Consider the following 12,069-nt stretch of genomic DNA (forward strand, 5'->3'; position numbering starts at 1 on the left):
TCTGCTCCTTCCACGTGTGTGAGCACACGAGTGCTCTCTCTCTCTCAAAATAAATAAACTTTAAAAAGTGACAATAGATAAGTTCTGGAAAGAATATAGAGAAAAAGGAATGCTTATATACTTCGTAGAAATGTAAACTGGTACAGCCACTATGGAAAACAGACCACTGTAAAACAGAATGGAGTTTCCTCAAGAAATTAAAAATAGGGGCACCTGGGTGGCTCAGTTGGTTAAGCGACCGACTTCGGCTCAGGTCATGATCTCACAGTTGGTGAGTTTGAGCCCCGCGTCGGGCTCTGTGCTGACAGCTCAGAGCCTGGAGCCTACTTCAGATTCTGTGTCTCCCCCTCTCTCTACCCCTCCCCTGTGCATGCTCTGTGTCTTTCTGTCTTTCAATAATAAATAAAAACGTTAAAAAAAATTTTTTTAAGAAATTAAAAATGGAACTACCATAATATTCAGCATTCTCATTTCTGGGTATATATCCAAAGGAAACAAAATCCTTATATTCACTGCAACATTATTCACAATAGCCAAGGTATGGAAATAACCTAAGCATCTGTTAACACATCAGTGAATAAAGAAAATGTGGTAAGTATATGTATAATGGAATATTACTCTGCCTTTAAAAAGAAAGAAATCCTACCAATTGTCATAATGTAGATGGACCTTGAGGGCATTATGCTAAGTGAAATAAGCCAGACAAAGGTAAATGATGTATGCTATCACTTCTACGAGGAATCTAAAAAGAAAAGGCAAATCCTTTGAAACAGAAAGCAGAAAAGTGGTTGGCAGGGCCTGGGGGTGGGGGAAATGAGGACAGGTTGCTAAAATGGTGCAAACTTTCAGTTATGAGATGAACAAGTTCTGAGGATATAAAATATAACATGTATCAACTGTAGAATTGATAACACCGTATTGTGTAATTGATTTCGCTAATAAGATAGATCCTAAACTTTTTCATCAAAGAAAAGGTAACCATTTGAAATGATGAATCTATTCATTTACTTGATTGTGGGAATTCTTTTGTATATAAAAAGATCATGTTGTATACCTTAAACATATTACTATTTTATTTGTCAACTTGATCTCAATAAAGCTGGAAACAAATTTAAATCAATCAGTAAATTTTTTAAAAAGTAAAGGGTCATGAAAATATTTTCCACACATGACTTCAAAATTTCTAGGAGCCATAATTGCACTATGTTTTCTATTATTCCTCTATCTGAACGGGGCTGTTTGCCGTGCTTATCCTGTCATTTCAGCTGTCTGTGTTACATCTTTACCAGGTAAATAATTTGTCTCTTAAACTCTTTGATTACCAAATTAAGAAGAGACATAGCCAAACAGGATGTAGATTATAAGATCCTAGAATTCAAGAATAATGCTCTAACTGCATTGAACTGCATTGGACTTTGGAGAATAGTCAGTTAGGAATGAGCCTCTATGGTACATGGGAGGAGCCTGAATAATTTACCCAAGGTAAACCAGGGTGGCTTACCTCATTTTCCAGAAATTATTTAACCCTCACTGTAGCTATACCCTTTGGATAGTAATTTTGCAGTATCTTCTACTATCAGTGAGGGAACCACCTTGCCCGTTGGCTTGGAGCTTGATCATGGAAAATTGCTTTGATGAATTGAGAATTAATAGATTGAGACAGTAAAGATTTGAAATGGCTCCTACGCTGGCTCCAGCCCAGTCTTGCTCTTGTTCAAGCACCACAAGAACATGAACAGGCTGGTGCACCGGTTCCGGGAGGAGACACTTCATGGAATCAAATTTTCCCAGCAATATCCAACCGAAACTGACAACCAAACAAACTGTACCTGGTCCCCAGATATATACAGAGTTCGTTTAAAAATCATTGAAATGGCTGTTTCTTTCAATATAATTTACTCTTTTCCTCTGGCTCTTTATGAGGTTTTCTCTTGATCTTTGGATTCTTGTGGTGTTTGTAAGTTAGATTGTTTTTGTTGTCTTGTCCGGGGTTCAGTGATTTCTTAATCAATGGATTGAAACATGTTACTCATTTTGGGGAAACTCAGCAATATTGTTTTCCACCCGTTTTCTCTCTTATATATTCCAGAACTCCAGACAGTGTTAGACTTTCTGACAGTAACCTTCCTGTGTCTTACCCACCCACTAGCCTGGATTTTCCATTTATTTGGCCCTTTATGCTCTATACTGGATATTATCTTCCCTTTCACTAATTCTCTATTCCACTGTGCTTAACTGGTTGTTAAATATGTGTATTGAATTTTTTGTCTTGATTATTCATTTTGTCGGTCTTACGGTTTTAGTGATAAGAAGAATTTCTTGCTCTGTTTCTAAAAGTATCTTCTATGGGGAAACTGAATAAAATATTCATAATATTTTGATCTTAAAGAAAGTTTTTCTTTTCAGTAGTGTTGAGAGAAAAATGGTAACAATTCCTTATTATCCCAAACCTTGGTCACAAAATAGATAAAATCGTGGTCTAGTCATTCTCCAAGTTGAAAGGAACTGGTAATGACTATCATGTGAGTAGCTTTCCTTGGATGGCAGCTTATCTACTTCTGGGTCATCACCAGAGGCGGTCCTTATGAGGAAAGTCAAGAAGCAGAACTTGGATCTCCAAATGCCACTCAAATAAGCAAAATATAATACATAGTCACAAGGACACCATCCTCTTACAAGGCTTCATTTTTCAGTAGTCCTTTTACTTCTAATGTTAGAAATAGGTCTCTGTGCATTTACTCTGTGGTTTTCAAAGCAACTGTAAATAATTTGCTCAAGTAATACACCTAAACTAAAGAACACTCAATTTATGAAGGTATTCAGCTGAACTTCAACTTTGCCATTTACTGAGGTAAGTTACCTGCAGCCATCTTTAGGAAATTACTTAGACGTCATCCAACTTACGTATGTAAACATGTCAAATACAAGTCATTAAATGAGATATATAACGATGGTGGTGGTGGTGGCTAAATGGGAGAACTCTAACTGATAGGTCCTTCTTCATCCAGTTTTCCAAGTGACAGAGTTCAGTGTGATGGGATAGTGCTACCAATATTCTCCATGGTCTTATGATACTTCTTGTATCATTCTCAGAATCGAGACTTGTTTGAAAAAACATTTTACCTACTACTTAATCAAGAATAACTAAAAACTAAACATATTTGTGGTGATTTGCTTGCTAGTTTTTCCTTTACTTCTTTCTAAAAATTATGGAAAAATGCCCTATGAAAAAATTATGGAAAAACAAACATGGCACTTTCCTATGGACACGTATATAGCCTCTATATAATAATACAACATACAATCTTTCCTTCATATTTTAATAGCATCATTAGCAAGCAAAATTCTACCACCTGCTTGTTTGCATGCTACTGTGATTAAATCTAGGTTCTTTTATTACAGCAGTCAAAGTAGCACTACATACATACAAACATAGCCAAACACTACACTGAATATGTATTATGCTTTACAAATTTACCTTTTCAGGACTGTCTTTTTTTTGCTCTAAAAAACAGCTAAAAACATCATAGATCCAATTTGTTCATTTTCCCTGTTGTATAGTATCCTCTTGTATCAGTATGCCATAATTTATTTACCCATTTTGTCATAATGGACATTTGTATGACCTCTCAATTTCAGCTATTAAGAAAAATAGTAATATGTACATTTTTGCATATATATATACCCTGGTGCACAAGTACCAAAGATTATGGGGCTTTGAATCGAAGTGTGATTAATATGTCTTAGGAAATGCATCTTCACTTTGATTACATAATTCCTCCCTACCGCACAAAGTGGTTGTTTCCAGTTTATAATCTTATGAATACTGCGTGAAATATCCCATTGCTTCGGACCCTTTCCAAAATTAGTGACATCAGACTAATGTTTATACCTTTATATTTATATAAACTATAATTATGCTTATATTAACATTTTATATTTTGTAATCCTTTTTCTATTCTAATTTTTAATTTATCTGAAGTTCAAAAAATTTTGTTATTCTTTTCCCTTCCTATGACTGCGATTACATATATCTCTTCATATTGCATTGTATATGATATACATTTGTTAATATTCCATTATATAGTTTTATAACATTTCTTCCTTGTGTCTCAAAGCATCTTTTGTTACCAGCACGTGTTACTATGCAGAGATATTTCCTTTAATCAAACATTCTATCAGATCACTTTGAGAAAATAGGATTAGGTAACAGCATGGTGTAAGGGAAACTTCAGTGCTTTTTCACATCTGAAGGGACCTGATCAAAGAAATGTTGAAATTCAGAATGAACCTACTAGGTCTTTCTGTGAAGGTATGTTCTCTTAGAATACAGAAACTGCTTTCAATCTTATCTATAAAGCTAAACGTATTAGTTTTCTCAGAGAGAATTTCAGATGCCACAGTAGTCTCGGGTATCTGTCTCAGCTTGCTGTTTCCCTGAATCAGAATGAGCGGCCTGAGTGAAAGATAGTTGAAATCACCACGACAAACATCTTGGCCTGATTGATATCTATGCACCTTAAGAAAGATCCAACTTGCTGTTCGAGTGGGAATAAGTAAATGATGAAGAGGAGGAAGAAGATTGTCACCATTTTCATGCCCCTTTGACAGACCTCTGCTGGAGTCCCTCAAGCCCATCAGGTTGAGCTGCAAATTCTCAGTGTCTCACCAAGAACGGAAATAAAAGGAGCAAGGAGGTCAGGGACAAGAGAAAGGGATAACTTAGGTCAAGTTAGGAAGCAGATGCCATTTAAGACAGAAAGTTTTCCTTATGTCTTAATGCCAAGTTCATGTACTTTAAAGGTGATCATCCACAACTCACCATGACTCATCCTGCATTAAGAGGTTACCAGACTACAAGAACAAAGGCTCCAGGAAAAGCACGAGACCCATTCTGTTCTCTCTCCACTTCAGCCAGATGAAAAAGAAGTGGGACGAACTTGGCTACCTTAAGGAAGCAGGAAATGCTTAGGCAGGTGGCAAACCAGGTAACTAAGTGATCAGTTCGTGCCCAAAGAATAGTAATCACTTTAGCTAGTTTACCAGTGACATATGGATGTGGAGACAGCCCCCTCATAAATGAATCAAACAGTGACCCACTGTTGAGTGATTCTGGTAGCTGGTAAGGATAGCCAAGCTAGAAAGGATGAAATCAGCTGGTAAGACTTTCCCATTTGTGACCCACTCAGTGCCGTTTGCCCATCCAATGAACCCATCTCCCTGCATTCCTGAGAGGACTTCTGCTGCCCCTATCAGAAAGGAGATCTGATTCCAACTGACATTTCCGTGAAAATATTTCTGATGTGGTGCCTCACTGTCAGCTTCTAGTTAGACAGTTGCAGGTTGACATCCATTTATAGCTATTTTCATTATTATTCCAGAAAAGACAGCCAAAATTCTGCTATGTGATATAGTTTCAGAGATCTTCGCAAAGGAATAGTTCACTCTATTGATACCATATCCCGGTGCTAAACCAAACAGTTCTAGGAAGAGATACAAAGCTTCCTAGATAACCCTGTTATTATTTATAGTCAGCTACTATCTAATTCCCAGAGTAAATGCTAATCAATGTCCACTTTTCGTTGGTACTGGCTGAAAATGCCCATTTGTGTTAATGACTACATGCAAGGTATGAAGTCAGGTTGCAAATATAAGAGAGATTATTTGCCACTAATTTCTACTTTCATCTTCCCTGAGCCATTCATTTGAATGCAAATATTTTAGATTTCGAATAGAAATTGCTAGAAAAAATTTTTATATAACTCAGTCATTATTCATCACTCATTGAATAAGATCCTTCTACCAATCAAGTATGTTTGCTGATTCAATATCATTTAGAGGAATAATTTAATAAAATTATTTATAGTTCAAAGAGCACACCCAAGTTCTAGAGCAAATAACTATAAATAATTAGTGCATAATATTGTAAGAGCTAAATCGGAAGTTACAAGCAAGTGCACTGGGAATATACACGAGGAAGCTGCAAATGCTACAGTGCATGATCATTTATGGTGTTATGAGGATAGAAACATTTAGCTGAACTTGAACTCTTTAGGGTGTATGAAGAAATAGAAAAAAAGAACGGATATTCGAGACTGATCTAAGAGCATGTATAAATTATCCAAGCGACATAAGCAAGCTACACCATGCTTCTAAAGGAGGAACCTGTTTGTTTTACGATAACTTATTGGCTATTTCGGTTGAAATGGTACTAAGTGCCCTGCGACATGTCTTAAATTCCATTTCACCTGCCTTCTGGGCTATAGAGAGGCTATATTTCCCAGCTTCCCTTATAGACGGTTACGGCAATGTGACCGAAAACTGAACAATGTCGTAGGAGTGAAAATCATTTACATAGGAGTGCATCATTTACAGGCCCGTCCCAACAAAATCTCCCCGTGAACAGTTCTCCATACACCTCTTTCATCCTGGCCGTCAGGAATGGGGATGACTCCAAGGCGATCCCAACCACATGTTAAAGATGGAATCCTTTTGATCAGTCTGATTCCCTGGATAACTGTATAGAGAAAGCTCCTCAAACACATCAGTACTGTGAAAAGAGCAATTTAAATCTGCATTATGTATGAGTCACTTTTATGTTTGGAGCCTATTTGTGGCAGCATTTTGTCTTCCCAGTCTAATGCAGAAATTGGAACTGAAAGTGTGCAGTTTCATTTAGACGATCTGAATAGTGAAGAAACAGAACCAAGAAATCTGTGCATCCTGCAGATTTTCGTGGTGGATTTTGTTTTCATTGGTTTTCCAGCCATAGTATAGCTTTATTCACCCATTTCTTTGGTCATTCGCATATCATTTGGAGCAACTATTCTATGGGCCAGCTTTATATCCTGAGGAGTCAGCAGGAAACATCATAGACATGATCTACACATTACATTGTTCATATTTTACTGGGGCAGACAGATTATTAAAAACAAATGAATAAATCAGATACAGAAGTAATTTATTGGAGTTTTGATAATGTTAAAATTTCATAATGTAAGAATTATTACAGACATGTAGATTCAGTTCCTGAACAAGGTTACACATTTCTTTCTTATAACAGAATTTGTTATTAATAACATCTCCACACATTATTTCATCAATTTCCACAAGATTCTAATAAAACAAATATTGAAGATATTCCTGATATTTATTACACACATATAATAAATACTACCTTAGTATTTGCAGAAGGATAATTATGTATCATAATTTTTAAACATTTATTTAGTTTTGAGAAAGAGAGAGAGAGCAGGGGAGGGGCAGAGAGAGAGGGAGAGCCAGAATCCCAAGCAGGCTCCACACTGTCAGCGCAGGGCCTGATGCAGGGCTCGAATAACGAAATGATGAGATCATGACCTGAACCGAAACCGAGAGTCAGATGCTTAACTAACTGAGCCACCCAGGTGCCCCCATATTATTTTTTTTACTATTCTTATAATGAACATATTTTTAAGACAAGGAACAGCTGAGTCTTGTTATTTGAAGCTTAAGAGAAACTTTTAGGTGGCAAGATGGAAAAAATAATTGGCAGTTCAGAGATTCAAAGACGAAAACTGAACAATTTGAGATCAGACCTCAACTTCCAAAAAGGTCTTCTTAATTCACAAACCGTAAGAAATGACTTTCCTAGTGGCATATGGGAACATAGAAGCATTGAAAGCAAGTCACGATCATTTTTTTCTTTCTCATCCCTACTGCAGAACTTGATTTTTTCTCTGAGATGTTACCTACTTGTATTAATCTAATATTCTTTAGCTTTGCTTCTTATACACATATGTGAAATTTATTCTAAATATAAGTGTCACTCTTGAATTTTATTGTGTGCATCTTTTTCTAATAAAGCTCTGATGGCTCTCTATTAACCATGACAAATTTATGATGGAATAATACCTACCCCAAACACTCATCCTCAATCTGTGATTTACAATCCAATATCATTACCATCCAAAAGACCGAAGATCCAAACAATAGAATCTAAACACACCGTGGTACATATGCATGGATCTAATTACAATGGAAAAGAGCAATTATTTCCTGAGATTAAGTTGTCATTCTTAAAAATGCATAAATATAGATTATAAACTCTTAAACCAGAAAATAATAACATAGAATATGTATATGAAATACACATTGCTTCATAATCCTGAGGAATTTCTTACAATATTTCGTATAGATTGCTTACCTGAAAAAATCAGCTAATGAAATGATAATCATATCATTTTTCTTATATTTTTCACAAACACATCTGCATATACTTTTGTGATATGCTTAAATAAAAGGCTTTCTAAGGTAAACCTTTGGAAATTACTCCATGATATACTCATTAGAAAAAGAGGTAAGAAGTATACTTTTTCTTAATGTTTATTTTGAGAGAGATAGAGACAGAGCATGAGCAAGGGAGGGTCAGAGAGAGGGAGACACAGAATCCGAAGCAGGGTCCAGGCTCTGAGACATCAGCACAGAGCCCGATGCAGGGCTCAAACCTATGAACCGCAAGATCATGACCGGAGCCAAAGTCAGACGCCTAACCGGCTGAGCCACCCAGGTGCCCCAAAAGAGGTAAGAAGTATAAGATGTTATGGACTCCATCAACTGGTTTTCTCCTAGAAGACACACGATGCTCCTCTTTGTTTCTTTCAGTCAGCACTTCAGCTGCCACAGAAATGACAGAAAGGCCTGTCTTAGCTTCTTGTTTCCCCGAATCAGCAGCAACGAGTGGATTGAAGGATATAGGATTCCAATAACCTGGCAAAGGAGGAAGCCGAACTCGTTCTGCAGCCAATTAGAACTCCAAATTGTGATCGTCAGAGTGAAGAAGTAACCGGCAAAGAACAAGAGAAAGGAGACCACGGTCTGCATGGCTCTTATGTGGACCTTGGTGCTGGGATCTTGGGATCCCTTATCACAGAGCTGCATCCTCTTGAGATGTTTCCAGAGGGAAAAGATCAACAGCACAAAAGACGTCAGGGACATACCAAAGGGTATGAAGTTTGCTAGTGTGAATAGAGTCATATTTGAAAGCTGTAAAATGTCCCTCAATTTGGTCTTCCTAGTGCCGTTTCCTTCATATACCTCAGTCTGCACTTTCTCATGTATGCTCACCACCACAACATGACAAACCAAAAAGAACAAGGACCCCAACAGAATCACAAGAACTATGCTTTTAACTCTCCACTTGAGGCGAAGAAAAATAAGGCTGGAGAAGTTGGCTATTTTGAACAAATAAAATATGCTGAGGCTAGTAGCCAGCCAGATGCTAAAATGATTGCTTACTGCCCAGGCAATTTGAAAAATAATTCTTACTTCTAAGCTATAGAAATCTGGACTGAACAAAGTTGCATACCAATTTATTAATATTACCCAGAGCAAAGCAATTCTGGAGACAGCCAGAGCAGCGAGAATGTGATCAACTGAGGAGATCTTTTGTCTCTTGGTCCAGTCAATGAAGTTCACCAGTGCTATGAAGCCATTGGCAAAATTTCCTAGGAGAAATTCTATTATTACCGCGATGGAAAAAATGCTCGGTAGTGCGGTTACCATGTCTAGAAAGGAAAACAAACAAAAAAATCTAAGTCTGATGTCTGATGTCGCTGGTTGTGCACCTGATCCCTAAGTGTGCAGTAAAGTTCTCATTTCTTTTAAATTCTGTGACCAATGTCAAGCAGGAAAGCCCCAGGGTATGCCAATAGATGAGCTCAGTGCTGTCCTGATGAAAACCATTGTTATTCCCAAATGGCTAAAGTGACTCCCACTCATACACTGTGTGTCCTTGCCGTGGTTGGATTATTTCATAACTGGTGTTGAGGTGAAAGCTGGGTTCACATTTGTTAACATGCAAATAAGGACATATTATTTGCAACTTTTTCCTTGTTTAACTTTTCCATAATTTGTGTTCACCAACTGTAGTTGTTAGATAGTAAAATTTAAAACTCCAGTATGTAGAACAAACAGTGAATGTCCACAAGCTATTTCATGGAGCTGGGTCATAGCTACGGTCTACAGTGCTATGGACTTATTACTTTTTTAATGCCAGATGTACATAGGAAGAATTCAAGCTTTTCCTATCAAAAGCATCCAGAAAAGACAGACAATTCTCTCCAAAAGCTGGTTGCTGATAATTAATACTTATATATAACTTTATTTATTTAGAAGCTCATAAACACACACACACACACACACAAATACATATGCATTTCATGGACGGAATTACTGTTCTATAATTTCCAAAATGTAAAGTCAGTGTCCAGAGATCATCCTGGTTCAAATCCCCCCTGTAGGCTTTTTCAACCCCTTATTAATAGCTATCAAATATATCTTTCATGCTTAGGTCTTTGAGAAAGTCTCTCTTTTGAGTCTATTTAATATGTATTAATATTTAGTTAAAACATTCAAAGATTTTGTAAATAGTTTTGGGCATTTCAAAAGAACGCATGTTTTCCATTGCCAGTTCCAGATTTTTTTCATATGTGAATAGTCATTTTTATTTTGTTTCATTTGTCGTAACTTCTTTTTTAAGATTAACAGATGTTAAAATCAACCTCTACCCTGGATTTCATTCAGTTTCAGTTTTTGTAGTAATTGTTTTTAATTTTTTTTAATGTTTATCTATTTTAGAGAGAGAGAGACAGACACAAAGTGTGAGCGAGGGAGGGACAGAGAGAGGGAGACACAGAATTGGAAGCAGGCTCCAGCCTCTGAGCTCTCAGCACAGAGCCCGACGTGGGGCTCAAACCCACGGACCACCTGATCATGACCTGAACTGAAGTCAGACACTTAACCGACTGAGCCACCCAGGTGCCCCAATAGTAGTAATTGTTTTTAGCAGAAGATCTTGAGCTGGACTGCCAGGATGAGAAACCCAGATTGCCTGCTTCATGTATCTCTGATCTTGGACACTGCTTTAAAACCACTCTCTGCCTCTGTATGATCACCAGTAAGATGTGGACAATAATGATACCCTCTCCCTGCAGTCTTTGTGAAGAGTTTATCTACTACCTGCGATCCTGCCTGTCTGGTACAGAAAGGGCAGGAAAGGTTGTTACTTAGTCCTCTGATCCCGTGTTATTTGATACTTTAAAGCTAACCTGTGATAACTTCCATTTAGGAGTAGAATGTAGCCGATTGGAAAAGGCAAGATGTCCTCCTCTAACAAGCAGGATAAGGAGAATAAATTGCCAAAATTACATTAAAAAATTTTTTTTTTCCACGTTTATTTATTTTTGGGACAGAGAGAGACAGAGCATGAACGGGGGAGGGGCAGAGAGAGAGGGAGACACAGAATCGGAAACAGGCTCCAGGCTCTGAGCCATCAGCCCAGAGCCCGACGCGGGGCTCGAACTCACGGACCGTGAGATCGTGACCTGGCTGAAGTCGGACGCTTAACCGACTGCGCCACCCAGGCGCCCCCAAAATTACATTTTAAATTCATCCCAAATCTGTGCGAGAAGAGAAGACCACCCAAACTGAGATCTAGGATGCAGAGTCTTTTCAGGTGAAGAGATGATCTATATATTCAGTGAAATCCCTATCAAATCCTAGCAGGCTCTATTCCCAGAAAGTGAAAGACTATGTCTAAAATGTATATGGAAATGCAAAGTGCCCAGAATAGCTGAAAGGATTTTTTTTTAATGTTTTATTTATTTTCGAGAGAGAGAGACAGAGTATGAGCAGGGGAGGGGCAGAGAGAGAGGGAGACACAGAATCCGAAACAGGCTCCAGGCTCTGAGCTGTCAGCACAGAGCCCGATGCAGGGCTCGAATTTATGATTCACGAGTTTATGACCTGAGCCAAAGTCGGATGCTTAACTGACTGAACCACCCAGGCGTCCCTTAGCCAAAAGGATTTTTTTAAAAAGAACAAATCTGGAGGATTTCAGTTCCTGGTATCGAAGCTTGCTACTAGCATGTATTAATCAAGAAAGTGTAATATTCACATGCAGATAGACATATATACCAATGAAACACAACTGAGAGTCCGGACTAATATTGACATTCTTGGTCAATGTGTTACCAAACCCAAGTTCGGCTGCCGGTTGCTTGGAAGGCCATCACTCAGGAGGAGAGTTTT

At 37.8% G+C, this 12,069-nt stretch overlaps 1 protein-coding gene across 1 annotated transcript; it reads right to left on the minus strand.

The window, feature by feature from the left end:
* Positions 1-8,643: 8,643 nt before the first annotated feature.
* On the minus strand, positions 8,644-9,543 carry LOC124501048 (taste receptor type 2 member 20-like). The gene has a single exon (XM_047064968.1). It carries the CDS (start codon positions 9,541-9,543, stop codon positions 8,644-8,646), a length of 900 nt encoding a protein of 299 aa, XP_046920924.1.
* Between the last annotated feature and the right edge of the window lie 2,526 nt (positions 9,544-12,069).

The sequence above is a fragment of the Lynx rufus genome, unplaced genomic scaffold (assembly GCF_022079265.1).
Source record: "Lynx rufus isolate CCGP_SWC_20201006 ecotype Redwood Valley unplaced genomic scaffold, mLynRuf1.p SCAF_7, whole genome shotgun sequence".
NCBI classification, from domain to species: Eukaryota; Metazoa; Chordata; class Mammalia; order Carnivora; family Felidae; genus Lynx; species Lynx rufus.

Coding starts and splice junctions, on each gene's coding strand:
- LOC124501048 (XM_047064968.1), bottom strand. CDS start 9,543: ATGGTAACCGCACTACCGAGCATTTTTTCCATCGCGGTAATAATAGAA.